Here is a 19,391-nt window from a genome sequence, read left to right as displayed (position 1 = left end):
AGGGCGACTGCCTCCAACTGCCCAGTAGCGTCCTTCACGAGCCTCTTCCACAGAGGCCGATCTTGACACAGCTGGTACCAGTTATCGGCAAGTCCACTCAGCTCCACATCCTGCTGTACCACATCATTCCATCTCTTCTCTAGCCCGTGCTGCGTCCGTTCAGCCCCCTCGATCCGGCCAAATAAAAGCTGCTTGGGCATGCGGTGATTGGGCATGCGGGCTACATGGCCCAGCCAACGCAGCCTTGCCTGCCGGAGGAGCTCACTGATGGGGCTTTGTCCAGATCTTTCGAGGATTTGTGAGCTCCTCACACAATCCAGCCTGGTTAAACCCAGGATTGATCGGAGGCAGGCCAGCCTCAACGTTTCTAACCGGCAAAGATGTTCCATTAGGGGGGTCCACGTTTCACAAGCGTAGAGAAGGGAGAGAATGACTGTGGCTGAGAAGACCCGAAGCTTCGTGTGGAGCGACATACCAGGTAGCTTCCACACAGCGTTACGCAACTGCTGAAAAGATAATGCCGCTCGAATTATTCGGAGTGAGACCTCTGCTGTTAAACCGGAGACGGTCATGAGCACACTGCCCAGGTATGGGAAACTTTCCACTCTCTCCACAACTGCCCCATCACTGATTGGGAGTTGTGGAGGTGGAGTGCCCGATGGTACAAAATACCCAGGCAGGTGCTTCGTTTTGGTGGGGCTGATGGTAAGGCCCCACCTCTTAGTGGCACACTCCAGTTTTAGCAGCAGCGCCTCCAACTCCTCCTCTGAGTGAGCCGCAATTATCACGTCATCGGCATACATAACGTGGTTGACCAATAGGGAGCCATCCCTTGACGGCATCCGGGCATTGATCAGCCTCCCACTGTATCTGTACCAGATGGAAATTCCTCCGGTACAGCTACTGAAGGCCTCACGAACTACGTGGTCGAAATAGATGTTAAATAATGTTGGAGCCAGAGGACATCCCTGTCGGACCCCAAGGTGAACAGGGAATGGCTCCGACTCCCGGCAATGTAGTTTTACCCGGGTCCGCTGACCATAATGAAGGTCCTTAAAGATCGTGAGCAGCGGGTCAGGGACTCCGAAAGCACGAAGAACCCAGAGCCCAGGCCTACTGATGGTGTCATAGGCCTTTACCAGGTCAATAAAGCAGAGATGTAGGTCTTGTTGGAATTCCCTCCACCTCTGCTTTAGCAAACGGACAGAAAATATGGCATCTGTGCAGGACCACCCTTTCCTGAAACCACATTGGGGCTCCACAAGCCTCTCCTCAGCATGCCTGGTAAGGCAGTGTTGAATAATCCTTGCCAGGACCTTTCCCGGCACACTGAGGAGTGAGATGCCCCTGTAGTTGTTACAGTCTGTGCGGTCTCCCTTCTTAAAGATGGGGACCACCATGGCATCCGATCACCTCACTTACACCACCATCACTAATACCACCAACACCACCATCACTAACACCAGTAACACCACCACTATCACCACTACTAACAACCACAATCACTAACACCACCATCACTAACACAACTAACACCACCACCATCACGAGCACCCCCACCACTAATACCACCAACATTAACACCACCACTCCTCCCCCTGCCAGTATGGGACACCAAAGACAAAGATCCCCGTAGAGACTTAACAGGCTGTAGGGGCAAGTGCTGTTAGCCAGCAGTACGTATGAAGGCCGGCACGACACACGAGGGGGTTGGATTGCCAGCACCACGCCCGGCCACCTTTGTCTCCCCAGTGGCGATCTTTACACACCACACCAGGTACTCATTCGAGGTTGAGTCAACCTAGGGGAGGCCCAGCACCGGTTCAGATAATCGTTACTGCTGTTGGCCTTTAGAGGGAATCCAACTCGGGGTCGCCGGGTTCATAGCGCGGCGCGCTGTCAGCTCTACGACCGTTCCACACACACACAGATGCACACAGAGACTCGCACACGTACAGACTCACACACACAGAGACTCACACAGACTCACACACACACACAGACTCACACAGAGACTCACACACACACAGAGAGACTCACACAGAGACTCACACACACACACAGACTCACACAGAGACTCACACAGAGTCACACACACACAGAGAGTCTCACACACACACACAGACTCACACAGAGACTCACACACATACAGAGAGTCACACACATACAGAGAGGCACACACACACAGAGTCTCACACACAGACTCACACAGAGAGACTCACACACACACAGAGAGACTCAGACACACACAGAGAGTCACACACACAGACTCATATAGAAAGCCTCACACACACACAGACTCGCACAGAGAGACTCACACCACCACCGCCACCACTCACCCACAGCTCGGTTCCACTCCTGCTCTGGGGTCGGTCCGCGTCTCTCTAACGGCCAAACTGCCAGTGGGAAGCACGTGGCGCGAGACGCGGGTGGTGGTCCAAGGTAACCACGCCCCCGTGACGTCAGAGCCATGAGCTCCTCCCCCTCACATCTGAGCTCCTCCCCTCTGCCCCCCCTCGCAACCACGCCCCATGGTCCGCCATTTCCCTCCCCCTCACTACCCCCCTGCCCCCCCTGCCCCTCCTCGTGACCCCCCTTCCCCCCCCCGCCCCTCCACATTCGCAACCCCCCCATGCCCCCTCACAACCCCCCATGCCCCCCCTGCCCTCACCCCCCATGCCCCGCCCCCCTCCCCCGCTGCTACTTCAGCTTAGGCCGGGGCCGAGTGGAGGCGGCGCGCGCTGTGGATTGTGGGTGGCGAGCGGCTGATTTGGTTTCCCGCTCATGGCCACCGTCAGTGGCTCGCGAAAGCTTCTGAAGCGGCGGCTCGCTGGGCCTCCTCTACGTCGACTCAGCATGAAGGTGAGAACCTCGCCCGGTGTGTCCACATCAGCAGTGGCGTCGGCGGCGGTGGGGGGAGACAGAGGAGGCGCCTGGCCCACAGCCGTCACGTTCTGCTGAGTTCACGGCGCTGCTTCAGGCAGAGCTCGGCCCTGCTGCTGCTGCAGTTGAGAGGCACTCCCAGAGGGCCGTGTGGCTGATGGGAATTATAATTGTGGTTAAATTATAGTTGTGGTTACAGTTGTTGGTCGTGGTTATTGTTGTGTGGTTGTTATTGTGGTGGTTGTGCAGGTGGTGGCACACGAGTTAACCCATAGCACCAGGGTCTAGCCCTCCTCTTGTACCTAGCCAGGCAGAGCAGTCAACCCATGGCACCTGAGTCTTGCCCGTGACCTCCTCCTGAACTTAGCCTGGCACAGCCGTCAAACCTTGGCACCTGAGTTATTGTGGGGACATCACCGCCACGTAGTGGTGAATGGCGACTGTTGATGTGTGTGGGCTTGTGTGTGAGTATGATGGTGAATGCGTGAGTATGATGGTGAGTATCATGGTGAGTGTATCATGGTTAGTTAGTAATACTGAGTGTGAGTTTGACTAATTCTCCTCCCTCTCGCTGTCTCTGCTTTCCCCCCTAACTACCTCGCCTGGTGTACAGGAGGTTGTGGGTTCGACCCCGACCCTGATGCCTGCTGTATATTTGGAGTTTGCGTGTCTCTGTCTCTCCCCGTGGTCGTGTGGACTTTTTCTCCGGGTCCTCCGGTTTTCCCTCCACATTTAGAAACATTCGTTTAAAGTTTTGACTTAAAACTTTAGTGACTGTGATGATGAGCCACTTCGTTGAGCTATCATTGGTGCCAAGTCGCTTCTGAAGAAGAGATGTTTAGCTCAGTGGACCTTAGTCTAGTTTTCTCTCTCCTTCCCGAGCACAACAACAAGCAGGAACAGGGGTAGGAGCATTCTCCACTTAGTGGTGGTGACGACACCACGGTGCTTGTGCCAGGATATGTGCACCAGAGATATCCATCACATAGAGACCCATAGAGTCATCACACATAGACCTATACACTCACCACGCACATACCCTCAGACTTGCACAAAGAACCATAGACTCACCACAGAGACCCATAGACTCATCAGACAGAGAACCACAGACTCAAACAGATCCACAGGCTCGCACAGAGCCCTATAGACTCACCAAACAGAGACATAGACTCACCACAGAGAGACAGACTCACCAGACAGATACTCATAGACTCAATCGTACCCATATTCACATAGAGACCCATAGACTCACCACAGAGACCCATAGACTCAGAGAGAGACCCATAGACTCACCAAACAGACCCATAGAATCACCACATAGAGACCCATAGAGTCATACAAAAACGCATAGACTCATCACACAGAGAACCACCGAATCAAACAGACTCGCACAGAGCCCTATAGACTCATAAAACAGAGACACATAAACTCACCACACAGAGACCCACGGACTCTCACAGAAACCCATAGACTCACCACACACAGATCCATCGACTCACAGAGAGACCCAAGGGCTCGCGTGTGTGGTTATTTAGTTGAAGGTGGGGGGGGATTACCAACCCCTTGCACCCATCCAGAACTCCCTGTTGCCATTGTGTGGCTGCGAGGCGACGTGAGGTTTACAGCTGGTCAGGTTTGGCGCCCCCCCCCCCCCCCCAAAATGGCATTTCTCACAACCACCGCTGCGTTATCGACCGTCGCCATTCGCCAATAAGTGACAGTGACGTCACCACGGCGCCTGTGCCAGGCCAGGTGCACTTTGAAGCCACGTGAAGTGTCGAAGGCTCGCTGACCGGAGGTCCTGGAACAGAACCAGGTGCCATGGGTTGGCTGACTGAGATGACTGGCAGATGCACCACCTGTTCCCTGTACTGTGCCAAATTGCTGCATATTTATCATCCGGTGTTCCGCTCGTTGTTGTGAGCGTCACTCCTCTGTTGTTGGTGGAGGGCGACTGTCTCCAACTGCCCAGTAGAAGCGTCCTTCACGAGCCTCCCTCACAGAGGCCGATTCCGACACCGCTGGTACCAGTCGTCGGCAAAGCCCACTCAGCTCCACATCCTCCCGTACCGCATCAGTCCACCTCCACTCCAGCCCATGGCGTGCCCGCCCATCTACTCTCAACCACTTACACCACATATTCGTTAACGATGCGCACCCTAATCTGCCACTACGGTTGTGTGCAGGGTGTTGTGATGTCACGTAGCACGACGTTTCTCCTGGTCCCCCCCCCCTCCGTTATAACGCGCCGTCTATCTATGGCCTCGTCGCATTGGCCTTCATGGACGAGTGGTGATGGTGAAAGATGATTCAGCGGTGGACACTGAATTACCGGGGCCCCATTTAACGTTCAGGTGACACGGGGCACGGTACGTGAAGAACCTCTTATCTGTCCTGTAAGCAGACTCCTCTACGTGGGATATTTAACACCTCTTAATGCACAGACAACAGCCAACTCAGCCTTGCCTGCCGGAGGAGCTCGCTGATGATCGGACAGTGTCCAGATCTCTCAAGGAGCTGTGAGCTACTCGCACACAAAGATCCCCCGTGTAGCCTTTAACAGACTGTTGGGGCAAGTGCTTTATAACATCATCAAAGGGGCGCTGCAATATGATGCAATCAAAATCACAGATCAGAGATTTTCCTATATATGGTCTTTGTTGATCGTGAATCGAGACTAATTGTATTGATTCCACTCAATCGATCCGGCAGCAACCTCAAAATGTCCGATTTTATCTGCAATATTCTGCGTTTCACAGATCATACAAAGCAACGGTATTGATGCCCGATTTGTATGAGTGGGTGAGTGGCAGGGTGAGTGGGTTTGTGAGTGGGTGAGTGAGTGTGTGGGTGGCTTTAGTAGTTGAGCGGGTGGGTGAGTCAGATAATGAGGCGCCGCAGTGGCGAGATCTTAACACCCTCGCCCAGAATACAGGATGTAATCAATTCGATCCCGACCCTGAAGCTTGTATATTTGGAGTTTTCATCTTCTTCCGTGGTCGCGTCGATTTTTTTGATTCCTTGGGATTTGTTTTACACGTAGGCTTTCGCGACCAATATTATCCATAATAGAGGGTTTTTTTGGGTTAGATCGCATAAATATATAAATGTGTCGTTAAAACCCACCATCACCCGACACAGCCAACTAGTAAGGGTTGTCACGTAATCAGAACATGCCAATTTATCACTAGTACAGCACACCGGTGTGTTGGAGAGTCAAGCCACAACATTTACAATCTGAGTACAACGTTTCGCCAGTAATTACAACTAGCTTCATCAGGCAACAGCCAGATTTGTGGAGAAGTTAGTCTGTTTCGTTCCTTATAAAGAGGCATAGATGTGGTGACCACACTTTGGCACTCTTGATGCAAAGTGGGGAGGGGGGGGGAGATTAATGAGTCAACGTACATTATGCATGCGCATTATGCGAACCCTTTGCGCTTGTCCTTCCGGTCCATTGTGTGCATTAAAATAGCCGGGTTTTCCCTCCGCATTTCAAATCAACATGCGTTTAAAGGATTTGAATGCAATAAATGTTTACGTGATAAGCCACTTCGTCGACCTATTATTTGTAATCAGGTCACTTGATATACCTCTGTGGGCCTTACCTGGTAAAATAAAAAAAAAATTGTTTAGTTTCAGTTTATTGGATGGTTGAGTGGGTAGGTGGGATTTTGAGTGCGTGGGTGGGTCAGTTGGAGATTGAGTGGGTGTCAGGGTGAGTGGGTGGGTAAATTGGTGAGTGAGTGAGTGTGTTTGAGATCCAGTGGGTGGGTTTGTGAGTGGGTGGGTGAGTAGGTGGCTGAGCCGGAGAGTGGAGTGCCATGGTGGCGAGTTGTTAACTGCCTCGTCTTTTATAAACTAGGTCATGGGTTCGATCCCGACCCTGATGTCTGTACATTTAGAGTGAGTGGGTGTGTAGGTGGGTGCATAGGTAAGTTCTTGAGTGAGTGGCTTGGTGTGTTGATGAGTCAGTGGGTTAGTGAGTGAGTGGGTTTGTGAGTGGGTGAGTGAGTGTGTGAGTGGGTGAGTGAGTGTGTGGGTGGCTTTAGTAGTTGAGTTGGTGGGTGAGTCAGATAATGAGGCGCCACAGTGGCGAGATGTTAACTCCCTCGCCCGGTATATTGGAGTTCGTAGGTTCCCCCCAACCCTAAAGCCTGTATACATTTGGAGTTTGCATCTTCTCCCCATGGTCGGGTGGAATTTTCTCCGGGTTCTCCGGGTTGTCCCTCCATATTTAGAAACATGCATTTATAGAATGTGGCTGCTATAACGTTCTACGTGAAAAGCCACTTCATTGAACTGTTATTTGTCGTCACGTGACTTCTGAAAAATATCTATTTTGCTGTGGGCCTGACCTGGTAAAATATAAAAAAAAATATTCAAAATTTAGTTTAGTGTGTGGATAATTGGGTGGGTGGATGAGTGGGCAAGTGCATGGGTGAGTGCCTTGGGTGGGTTTATGGGTACTGAGTGGCTGGGTGAGTCAGTGCCTGGATGCATGTGACGGTGGGTGTTTAAGTGAGTGGGTGACTGTGTGGGTTAGTGGGTGGGAGAATCATATAGTGGGGGGCCACAGTGGCGATATGTTAACTACCTCGCATCGTATACAGAAGGTTGTGGGTTCGATCCTGACCCTAATGCCTGTATATTTCCCTCCACATTTAGAAACATGTATATAGAGGAGTTGGTTGCTATAAATGTATACATGATAAGCAACTTTTTTGAGCTATAATTTTTGGCGATGGTGCTTCTGAAAACAATATTTATAGCTCTGGGCCTTACCTGGTAAAATAAACCTGGTTGAGTTAGTGGGTGGTTGAGTTAGTGGGTGGTTGAGTTAGTGGGTGGTTGAGTTAATGGGTAGTTTAATTACTGGGTGGCTTTATTATTGTTTGGTTGAGTGATGGGTGGGTGGATGATTAGTTATTTGGGTAGTGGGTGATTTGGTGAGTCGGTGAGTGGCCGAGGGAGTGGGAGGTGGTTGGGTGAGTGTGTGGGTTAGAAATAGACTGGGTGGCAGGGTGAGTGGATGTGTAAGTGGGTGAGTGAGTAGGTGAGTGGCTGGGTAATTAGGTGAGTGGCTCGGTAAATAATTGAGCAGCTGGGCGAGTAGGTAAGTGTATGGGTGAGTGTGGGTGGGTATGTGGTTGGGTGAATGAGTGTGTGGGAAGGAGGTTAGGTGGGTAGTGGGTGGGTTATACATTGAGTGAGTGCGTTAGTGACTGGGTGAGTGAGTGGGCAGGTGGGTGGGTGAGTGGGTGGGTTAGCGATTGAGTGGCTCGGTGAGTGAGTGCTGGGTCGGTGAGTGGGTGAGTAGGGGAGTGTGTGGGTGCTAGTTAGTGGGTGGGTGATTGATGGGGTGGGTGTGTGAGTGAAGAGATGGGTGGGAGGGTTGGTGAGTGCATGAGGGAGTAAGTGGGTGGTTGGGCAAGTGCATAAGTGAGTGGGTCAGTGAGTGGGTGTGTGGGTGTGTGTAGATTAGTTTGGTATGAGATTGAGTGGGATGCTGGGTGAGTGGTTGAGAAGATAGGTGGGCAAGTTAATGAGTGAGTGGGTGGGTGAGCGGAGGGGTGAGTGACGGGTTGGGTGAGTAAGTGAATGGGTGAGTGACGACTGGGTGGGTAATTTAACATGGGAAGTTGAGTGGGTAAGTTAGCGTGTAAGTGAGTGGATGGTTGAGTCAGAGAGTGAGGCGCCAAGGTGGTGAGATGTTCACTATTTTGGCTAGTATACAGGAGGTGGTGGATTTGATCCCGACTCTGTCGCCTGTATATTTGGAGTTTGTAAGTTCTCACCCGTGGTCGCCTGGATTTTGTTCTAGATCCTCAGGGTTTTCCCTCCGCATTTAGAAGCAACATGCGTTTAGAGGATTTGGCTGCAATAAATGTATCTGTGATAAGCCACTCGTATATCTATCATTTGTAGCCAGGTCTATTCTGAAAAGGATCTATATAGCTCAGTGGGCCTTGCCTGGTGACATAAAAAGTAAATTTCGGTTTAAAGCTTTCATAACTGCAAGGATTCGTCTTCTTGGTTCTTTCGGTAAAGTCACGTAGAATGGGAATAAAATAATAAAATAAAATAAGACAATCAAATTCTCACGACGTTTTGGCCACAACACAAGTGGCCTTCTTCAAGTGAAGAGACAGGTGTGTCCGGAAGACAGAGCTTGAATGAACGCTGACATGCAAGGACCGCGTCTATTAAGCTGTGGGCAGAGTTAAAATATGAATTTGCATGTTACCAGCATCACCTCCGGAGAGGAGGAGGGAGGGGGCTGGGAACACAGGCAGAGAGGAAACAAGAAAAGGGGCAAGTGCAACAGCCAAGGTGCGCTGTTGTGTCCTGAGTTGCCTTATGACTATGCTGTAAACTGGACTACTATATAATACAATATTATACCTTCCAATCTAAACTACATGGTATAACATCATATCATAGACAAATTCCACTTTTGAATTATACAATGCGTTACTTTACACTACCCTATACTTTAGATTATAAACTATTTGACTTGTGATATTACACTATGTCTTATTCTATGAACCCAACTATATACCACACTGATGTATATTCATTATGCAATTACGATGCTATATATTGCCTTATGAGTTATGTTAAACATTACAATGTTATACTATTAATTATTATACTACTTGTTGTAAACCATAGCATTGACCGTGGTGTGAGAAGTATTAAGAGGCAGTGCCAGCGAAAGGGCTGCGGTTTGAAAATCACCATAAAATACAATCAATTAAGAACCAAAATGGTTTAAAACATCTTTCCAATGGTTACTAAGCCAGAATCCATCACCTCGGTTGAAATTGTCTCTGTGCTTGTATATGTGGATGTCCTCATGAACGAATCTCTCATGGTAGCCGGTTGGCTTGCAAAGAACCTCTGTCTTGGAGAAGTCAATGTCATGTGAGCCCACTGAATTATAACAGTGATCTGCCACGGCAGAGGAGTTCGTCCTACCGTGTTTCAAGTCTGCTTTATGTTCGCGGATGGGGTCCGATATATGTCGTATGGTTTCTCCAATGTAGCTGCTACCGCAGAGGCACTTTAGTTTGTAAAGGCCCGGGTACTGTATGTCTGGAACCACATCCTTTACAGATGGAACCAGATCACGGATTTTTTTGTACTGTGTTGAATCGGACCTGGATCTTGTGTTTATTCAGGATTTTGGAGATATTTTTGTGACCCCCGCAATGTACAGTGAGGGAAAAAAGTATTTGATCCTCTGCTGATTTTGTACGTTTGCCCACTGACAAAGAAATGATCAGTCTATAATTTTAATGGTCGGTTTATTTGTGGTGAAGGTTGTTTTGAAAACGAGCTATGTAGCTCATTGGGCCTCACCTGGTAAAATAAACATAATTTAGTGTGTAGGTGAGTGAGCGGTGTGTGAGTGAGTGCATACGTGTGTAGGTGAGTGGGCGGTGGGTGAGTGAGATATTGGGTTAGAGATATAGTAGTGGGTGGCTTGCTGAGTGGGTGAGTGGCTCGGTGGTTAAGTTAGTGGTGGTTGAGGTAGTGGGTGGTTTAATTAATAGGTGATTTAGTTTGTGAGTGGTTGAATTATTGGGTGGTTGACTGATGGGTGGGTGAATAATTCCGTGGTAATGGGTGAGTAGATGAGTGGGCGGGTGGTTGGGTGAGTGGGGGATTAGAAATTGAGTGGATTGCAGGGTAAGTGGATGTGTAAGTGGGGTGGGTAAGTAGGTGAGTGGCTGAGGGAGTGGGCAGCTGGTTGAGTGAGTGGGTGGGTTAGAAATTGAGTGGGTGGCAGGGTCAGTTGATGTGTAAGTACTGGGTGAGAAGGTGAGTGGCTCATTGAGTAAGTGAGTGGATGGGCGAGTAGGTGAGTGGATGGATGAGGGAGTGAGTGGGTGGGTGAATTAGTTGGTGGGTGAGTGGATGTTTGGGTGGGTGGATGAGTGAGTGAGTGTGTGGGTGAGTGAGTGAGCGTGTGGGTAGGTGGTTAGGTGGTTAGTGTGTGGGTTAGAAGTTGAGTGGGTTAGTACCTGAGTGAGTGAGTCGACGGGTGGGTTGGTGAGTTCGTTGTTGGTTGAGTGGGTGAGTATTAGTGGGTAGGTATGTAGGTGAGTGATTGACTGTGTGGGTGGGTGAGTGAGTGAAGAGATGGGTAGGTGGGTTGGTTGGTGGGTGCGTGAGTGAGTGAGTAAGTGGGTGCGTGAGTGCATAAATGGGTAGGTGAGTGAGTTAGTGGGTATGAGATTGCGTGGGTGGTTGGGTGAGTGGTTGAGAATTAATTTTGATGAGTTAGTGGGTGGGTGAGTCGGTGAGTGAGTGGTTGGGTTAGCGTATGGGTAAGTGAGCAAGTGGTTGGGTGAGTGTGTGGGGTAGTGAGTGATTGAATAAGTGGGTGAGTGAGAGGCTGGGTGGTTGGCTTGGGTAGTGAGATTGTGGGTGGGTAAATGAGTGGGTGAATGGGTGTATTGGTCGGTGAGTGTGTGAGTAAGTTAGTCGGCACGTGATTGAGCGGGTGGCTGGCTGAGTGCGGGAGAAGATGGGTGGGTGAGTTAGTGGGTAGGTGAGTTGGTGCGTGGTTGGGTGAGTGAGGGGGTGGTTGGGTGAATGGGGGAGTGACTGGTGGGTGGGTAAGTTAATGTGGGAGGTTGAGTGGGTGAGTTAGTGTGTAATTGGGTGAGTGGGTCAGAGAGCGGTGTGCCACTATGGTGAGATATTAACTACCTCACTGAGTATACAGGAAATCGTGTATTCGATTCTGACCCTGCTGCCTGTATATTATGAGTTTTAATGTTTTGCCTGTGTCCTCGTGGATCTTTCTCCCGGTCCTCCAGATTTATCTCTCCGCATTTAGAGTCAAGATTTGTTTAGAAGATTTGGCTGCACTAAATGCCAGCTTGATAAGCCACTTCGTTCACGTATCAGTTGTAACCATATCACTTCTAAAATGTTTTATATAGCTCTGTGGGGCTTACCTGGCAAAATACAAAATAGTTTAGTTGTAGTTTATTGGATGGGTGATTGGGTAGGTGGGTAGTTCGGTGCGTGGGTGGTTTAGAGGTTGAGTAGGTGGCAGGATGAGTGGGTGGGTGAGTAGATAAGTGGCTGGTGAGCAGGTGGGTGGGTGAGTGCATGAGTTATAGATTAAGTGGGTGGATGGGTCAGTGTGTGATTTGGGGCATGAATAGGTGAGTGGGTGGGTTAGTGGAGTGTTGAGTGAGTGGGTCGTTGAGTTAGTGAGTGGGGGGTATGCAGGTGGGTTCGTAGGTAAGTGGTTAAGTGAGTGGCTGGGTGTGTGGATGAGTGAGTGGGTTTCGCGATTGAGTGGGTGCCAGGGTGATTGGGTTCATGAGTGCTTGGCTGGGTGTTTGAGTGGGTGGGTGGGAGGCTGAGTCAGAGTGGAGCGCCAGGGTAGCGGAATGTTAACTCCCTCGCCATTTGTATAGGACATCGTGGGTTCGGTCGCGATCGTGACGCCTGTATATTTGGAGTTTGCATGTTCTCCCTGTGGTTGCATGGATTTTTCTCTGGGACCTCCGAGTTTTTCATGCATATTTAGAAATATACATTTAGAGGCTTTGGCTGCTATAAATGTCCACGTGATAAGCGACTTCTTTGAGCTATCATTTGTTTGCCACGTCGTTTCCGACAAGGATCTGTATAGCTCAGTGGGCGTTACCTGGTGAATTTAAAATAATTCAATTGTAGTTGAACTATTTTAAGTGAATAGGTGGATGAGTGGGTCGGTGGGTTGGTGAGTGGCTGGTTTAGTAAGTGAGAGGTTGGATGAGTGGGTGGGTGGTTGAGTTGTTGGTTTAGAGATTCGGTACGTGGCAGGGTGAGTGAGTGGGTGGGTGGCTTTACGAGTGGGTGGGTGGGTGGATAAGTCAGAGAATGGGGCGCCATGGTGGCTAGGAGATGTTAACTACCTCGCCTGGTATATTGAACTTCGTAGGTTCGATCCCGACCTTGACGCCTGCTGTATATTTGAAGTTTGCATGTTTTCCCCGTGGTCGTGCAGGTTTTTCTCCAGTTTTTCCCTGCACATTTAGAAACATGAGTATTTTGAGCATTTGGCTGCTATAAATTTCCATGTGATAAGCCACTTCGTTAGGCTATCATTTGTGGCCAGGTCGGTTCTGAAAAATAGCTCTTGTAAAATAAAAAAATGGTTTCATTTATAGTCTACATAGGATTGACTTCCCAGGAAGTAACACTCATTGTATAAACCCCAGAAGAATATTGTTTTGAGTCACCCAAACCAGAATGTGAACTGATATATTCATATTTTCAAGCGAGGTTCTCGGCCACAGACCACCTGGACCAATATGATGTAGTTTAGTTTGCATATGAATTATTACTAGGGGTTTGTGGACATGATAAAGTTAATGTTTTCTTTGACAGGTCTATTGTGTTGTACACTCTGACAGGGGCTCAGGCTTGTTGGGGCAGCATCTGGCTGAAATGCACCTTCACAACAGGAAGATTGTAGAGAGGCTTCACAAGGAAGAGAAAACTATCGGTATTGAATCATGAAAATGTAAAACATGTGGAAAACTAGGCCCACCGATCTAACCCTAGCATCATGTCAACTATGTATTGTTGACATTCCTTCGCACTGAGAGTAGGCATGCTAATCGGATCTAATGAATATGTGTAAACAGGCGATTTGTGTGTAAACAAACATTATTTCATACAGCTGTTTATTAATCGTAAAAATCAAGCGATTGAGCTAGTGAATGAGATAGACACATGCTGTCATTATTTCATACATGAACACAACTAGCCAGCCAGCGGTCATGCTTTTCCACACCTAATCACATTCATCTCTTTGTTTTAGCCATCTTTGTGATGAAGGGAACTGTATTGTTCATGTGTGTGCAATGTACTTTTCAGAATATGAATTATGTTGGGTAATATATGAATTATGGCTATTAAAAGTATCTGTATTTAAGTCCATCAGGGCAAACTCTTCTGCAAAGGAGACTTAGAGCATTTAACATTGCGTCCCTTTATATTTTTGCTAATCGCAATATTTTTCGATATAAAACTTTCGTGACTGCAGGGATTCATATTCTTGGTTCTTTCGGTAAAGTCACGTGGAAGGGAAATAATAAAATAATACAAATAAAACATATAATAAAATTTTCACGAAGTTTCGACCACAACGCAAGCAGACGTCCTCAGATGAAGAAACAGAGCTGTCGGAAAGACAGCGTCTTAATGAACACTGGGCAGTGAACACTGGGCAGTGTTCATTAAGACGCTGTCTTTCCAACAGCTCTGTTTCTTCACCTGAGGATGGCTGCTTGCGTTGTGGCCGAAATGTCGTGAGAATTTTATTATATTATGTTTTATTTGTATCATTTCCCTTCTACGTGACTTTGCCGAAAGAACCAAGAATATAATCGCAATATGTTCAGGAGATAAATGTAAGGTCTGCTAGCCAAAAGAAGGCTTTAGGAGAGAGTTCATGTAGTTTTGCTATTCATTCATTAAAGGGCAATAGAGTAAATGCTAAAATAAATGTTTCCAGCTAATTTTTTATATACGCTAGATTTACAAGTCTATAATGTACAGAAAATACCATGGTTGGCCAGACCATCGCTCGTCATTTGCATGTGGCTCCTGGGCAGTTCAAGTGTGGCTCTGCAGAGGCGCTGCTAATTTGTAACTCTTCAATTTAACTTTATATGAAGTGAGAACAATCTGGTATCGGAGGCAGGCCATGAGTACTCCCAGGGCACTGAGATTTCTAAACTCAAAATTCCACAGCCAGTCAACACGAGTCAACTTCTGTATGGCTACTCTTTATCTCTTGTGGCTCCCGCGGCCATCTGAAGATTATGGTATGCTGCTGGTAGGGTCAGGAAAGTTGGTCACCCTTGGTATATATCTGTATATGCATTGATGATTTTGTGCAATGTTCAGCTGCTCCGTCACGACAGGGGTCCCAGTCAGTTTGAGACTGCTAAATTAAGGTTCTCATGTGCTTTACAGATTTTGATACAAATTTCAGTCTTGAATTTCTCCCAACAGGTATGGACCCTGGGCAGGAGGATGTAGAGTATGTGGGTTTCATACGGCTATATGCTGTGGTTACATCCCACATGTGATCTCCGCTTTAAAGTCATGAAACTGGTTGTAGCCCATTTAAATTTTAATATACCCGTTTAACACGTAGGCTTTCGCGGCCAATATCCATAATATCGTTTTTTTGGGTTGGATCGTTGAAATATAAATTTGTCGTTATACCCGCCACCGACACAGCCAATTCGTAAGGTTTGTCACATAAACAGAACATTCCAATTCGTGAAGGGCTCACAAGTGACGTCATCACATCTATCCCTCCAAGGAATGAAACAGGAGGATTTCTCTACGAATTTGGCTGTCCACCTAATGATGGTAGTTGTAAATACTGGCGAAACGTCATACTCAGATTGTAAATGTTGTGGATTTTCTCTCCAACACTTCGGTTTGCTGTACTAGTAGCGGATTGGCATGTTCCGTTTACGTGACAACCTTACTAATTGGCTGTTAGGTGGTGGTAGGTTTAACGGCTCATTTATTTTTATGCGATCTAACCCAGAAAAAAGCATATTATAGATTTAATATACCCTTTTGTTGAAGGACAGCCTGGGTGACCAAAGTTTTATAGGAGCGGCAATAATGTTTACTTGATTAAATTAGTTTTATCATGGAGCGGTGAAATCAGCTGTTGTTCAGATGTCAGTCTAATTAGTATTACATCGTAGAAATATGAGAGTCCTTTGTGTAATAGTCTATTAACCACTGATGATGGTAACATTGGTTTAAGGTTACATTTTAAGAAGAACTAGATTGACGTACATTTTATCTTGCATAAGTACACAAATTTATAAAACAATATATTTGATTAAAAAATGCATATATTTTCTTCCATTGCACACAGTTGTACCATTGATAACAGGGCACACAGTTACAACTGACATCACCAGATGTCACTCAAGTTCCCGCAGAGATCGATCTCGCATAACCAGTGTTCACATAATCAGTTATGTTTTCGCTAATTACCAATTACACTCAGCCGGGTTTGACAGACTTGTATGAATGTATGTTGAACTTCCTTTCCACCGTACATAGCCAACCGTGCTAAACGGAGGTGCGGGAATTAAGCGCAGAACCTATCGTTAGGATCAATGCTGTTGTAATTTTTTATGAGGATATCAATTGGTGGCTAAAATGAGATGTTCAAAGACTACAGCATGATAATCGGTACATAACATGAGTGTCGAATTATGTCTTAAGAATTACCCAGCCATTTTTACATAAAATTCAACGTTTCTGGGTGACCGTGTTCTTCATTGCAAGGCCCGCGGCCGGTGGCAGTCCCTGGTGTCCTTTTTACTGCGACCCCTGACGTGCAGTCCCCGACAATACACACAAGTGAAAACACCCCATCATGCTGTCAAACCCCCCAATGGTTTCAAATGTGAGATGGCTCTTTCACTGATAATGTCTTATCCGCGAAAGTGGCCCCCCTCCGAAAATGAGTGAATATCACTGTTTTAGGTCAAGGATTGGCTAAATAAAGTAGGTATTATTTGCTTATGTTTTTAAATGTCTGTAATAAAACTATATTTATGCCACCAGCTGAATGAGTGGCAGGAGGACTGGGTGACGTTCTTCTCACGGCAGCGACTGCAGCTTCAGCTGGACATGATAGAGAAGGACTACGGTGAACGGGAAACCCGCGAGCTCTGGTCTCGGCTTCAGGTTCGTAAGCCATTTCACTCTCGCCCTTAACCCTTTCCTGTTCCGAGATGACTGCTCATTTCAGGATGGGTCTCGTTCACCACCGAATCTCGGAACGCACAAGTGGTTCAGCGGTAATTTTATTTAGAGAGGCATAGCGCCGTTGTTTTTAAAGACATTGTACTCGCCGCAGAGCACCGTAGCGACAGGACAGCACTCTATTATAGCTGGTACCAAACTGTGCTACACACCTTCCCGCACGGCCTTGTGGGATCCTCGGTACCGATAAAGTTATTTAATATTTACTTCCTATTACGTTCCGATGATGTACACGAGATTCAGCGGTGAACGGGATGCACCCCGCAACTTGCAGTCATCTCGGAGCAGGAAAGAGTTAATACATGCAGCAGTGTAGCTCATCATGTGCACAGCCATATAGGAAACCCATTTGATCGCAGTGGGTTTTCGAGGTGACTTTAAAGGTAAAGTGGTGTTTCACACGCAGGCTTTCGCGACCAATATTATTCATGATAAAGTTTTTTTTGGCTTAGCGTAAGTGTAAATGCGTCGTACACCCACATCCACCCAACACAGCCCATTAGTAATGTTTCTGACATGAACAGAACGTGCCATTTATGTTATTGCTCGGCACTCTTGTGTGTTAGAGAGGAAACGCAGAACATTTTCAAACGAGTACGACCTTTCGCTGGTGATTACAACCAGCATCATCAAGCAATTGCCAGAAGCGTTCTGACTTCTGGCAATTGCCTAATGGCAATTGGAGTGGGTGTACGACGCATGTAAATTTATGCGATCTAACTCGAAAAAAACGTTATCATGAATAAAGTGGTGTTGTTTTTTGCGTGGTGTGCAGCTTCGGTTGGGGGATTTTTTCCGGGACGTAGAGGTGGTTCCGGCACTGCTCCACGGTGACCTATGGACTGGGAACGCTGCAGAGATAAATGAAGGGCCCGTCATCTTTGACCCAGCCTCCTTCTATGGGCACTTGGAGTACGAGCTTGCCATCGCTGGGTAAGAAAAAACTACAAACAACCAAAACAATAGCAGCAACTGCCGTTCACTGCCCTGTCTGTGGCATGCAAGGTTCATTCGTATAACCTCAGTGTGGCAAGGGCTGGCTCATTAAATAAATAACAGAGACCAGGTAGAGTTGTGGTTGAGATGTCTACATGCTGAGGTCTCCACCCTCTCTATTTGCTAACTTACAAAAACTCATCCTTCCTTGCTAAGGCTTTTTGGGCAAATCCTGTTAAAGCTGATACGGTGCACAAAACAATAGTGGAACGATAGAACTCTTACTTATCCACGGTACTTGAGGATGCTTGAATGTTCCAGAAACACAGTTTGTCGAACAAGGAACCCCTGGTTCAGAGACAAGTTGCCACTGATGTGCTTTACCAGAAATCCAAGCTGAAGATAATTCATTACACGTCAAATGGAATTCAAACCCTCAGAGCTGGGATATGCTTCAGTGAACAAAAACACATTTGACATGATGTTTACTGTGCAGCCATTGGTGACCAAGTTGAGACCACAGCATTCCTGCCCTCAATTCGCAGGAACGTTTGTTGATAGATGGCTCACTGAATTTTGAACGGAGGACCTCAATGGCATTGGCTCGGTGCTCTGACATTGAAATTAACCTCAAGCCACTCAATTTCCTGCATTACGTTGAATTTGTGAAAATGTTGTTCATTGTTATGTTGTTCGTGCTGGAACAGCAGCATTGTAAGATTTTGAATGTTTGGTGTTGTTTGGGTACAGGATGTTCCAGGAGCTTTAGCTCCACGCTTCACTCATCCTACCACGCTCTCATCCCAAAGTCACAAGGCTTCGGCAAGAGCCAGAAGCTCTAGCAACTCTTCCACTACCTGAACCACTGGAATCACTTTGGGACAGGATACCGAGGGTCATCCATCTCCACCATGCGCAGTCTCCTCAAGTGAATGAACGGTGCAGGAAATCGTGGGCTATGGTGTATGACTATAAAAATTCTTATCGGCCATGATATACATGATATACATTGTTGAATAAAGGCCTTCCCTAAGCCACCACTAAATCTCACGAAACTAGTCCATTTAAATGCTGTGCAATGCCCTAGGCATTCCACGTGAGTGTGACCGGTGGTCCCTTTGTTCTGCATCCTGGCCGTGATCTCCACGCGAAAACTGGGTCAGTTAATGTCTTTAATTAGGCTGGACGAATCTGATGAGCTATGAAGCTCTTTTTTTCACAGATGTCCAGTCGGGGCGAGTCAGAAAGTTACAACAACAAACAACAGTACAAACAGATGGGAGGGCAAAGTAAAGGAACGCGAAGCAAATTTTGACTTAACTTTCGTGACTGCAGGAATTCATATTCTTGTTCTTTCGGTAAAGTCACGTAAATAGAAAACAAAAAACAATAAAATAAAGACCGCTTGTGTTGCGATTGAAACTTCCTGGGTTTTTTGCTTTTATTTTAAATTTATTTTTTATTTGTTATTTTTTTAATTTATTTTTTTTATTTAATTTGAATTTTTTCTTGTTTTCTATTTACGTGACTTTACGGAAAGAACCAAGAATATGAACGCTAAGCAAGTCATGAAATAAAAATATATAAGAGTTCAAATTGCATTAGTGCATCAATTCCTGCCAAATTTTTTTTATCACCAAATGCCATTTTGGGCAAGGCAGCATAACAAAAATAATCCCAGATGTTTGGCTAGTACCAGTTACATTGTATGTGTTTGTTGTTGTTTTGCTATGGGAGTAAAC

General features: G+C 47.1%; 1 protein-coding gene across 1 annotated transcript; it reads left to right on the top strand.

Moving 5' to 3' along the window:
• Positions 1-2,639: 2,639 nt before the first annotated feature.
• Positions 2,640-19,071, top strand: LOC142930447 (fructosamine-3-kinase-like). Its single transcript, XM_076072804.1, has 4 exons — positions 2,640-2,862; positions 16,513-16,635; positions 17,489-17,646; positions 18,400-19,071. The coding sequence occupies exons 1-4, from the start codon at positions 2,785-2,787 to the stop codon at positions 18,416-18,418; spliced, it is 378 nt and encodes a 125-aa protein (XP_075928919.1). The 5' UTR covers positions 2,640-2,784; the 3' UTR covers positions 18,419-19,071.
• Positions 19,072-19,391: the final 320 nt, after the last annotated feature.

This window comes from Petromyzon marinus, chromosome 39 (genome assembly GCF_048934315.1).
Source record: "Petromyzon marinus isolate PM22_M1 ecotype Great Lakes invasive population chromosome 39, UKy_Petmar_22M1.pri1.0, whole genome shotgun sequence".
In the NCBI taxonomy this organism is placed as follows: Eukaryota; Metazoa; Chordata; class Hyperoartia; order Petromyzontiformes; family Petromyzontidae; genus Petromyzon; species Petromyzon marinus.
Note: the sequence above shows the minus strand (reverse complement) of the source record. Positions and strands in the feature narration are given on the sequence as shown.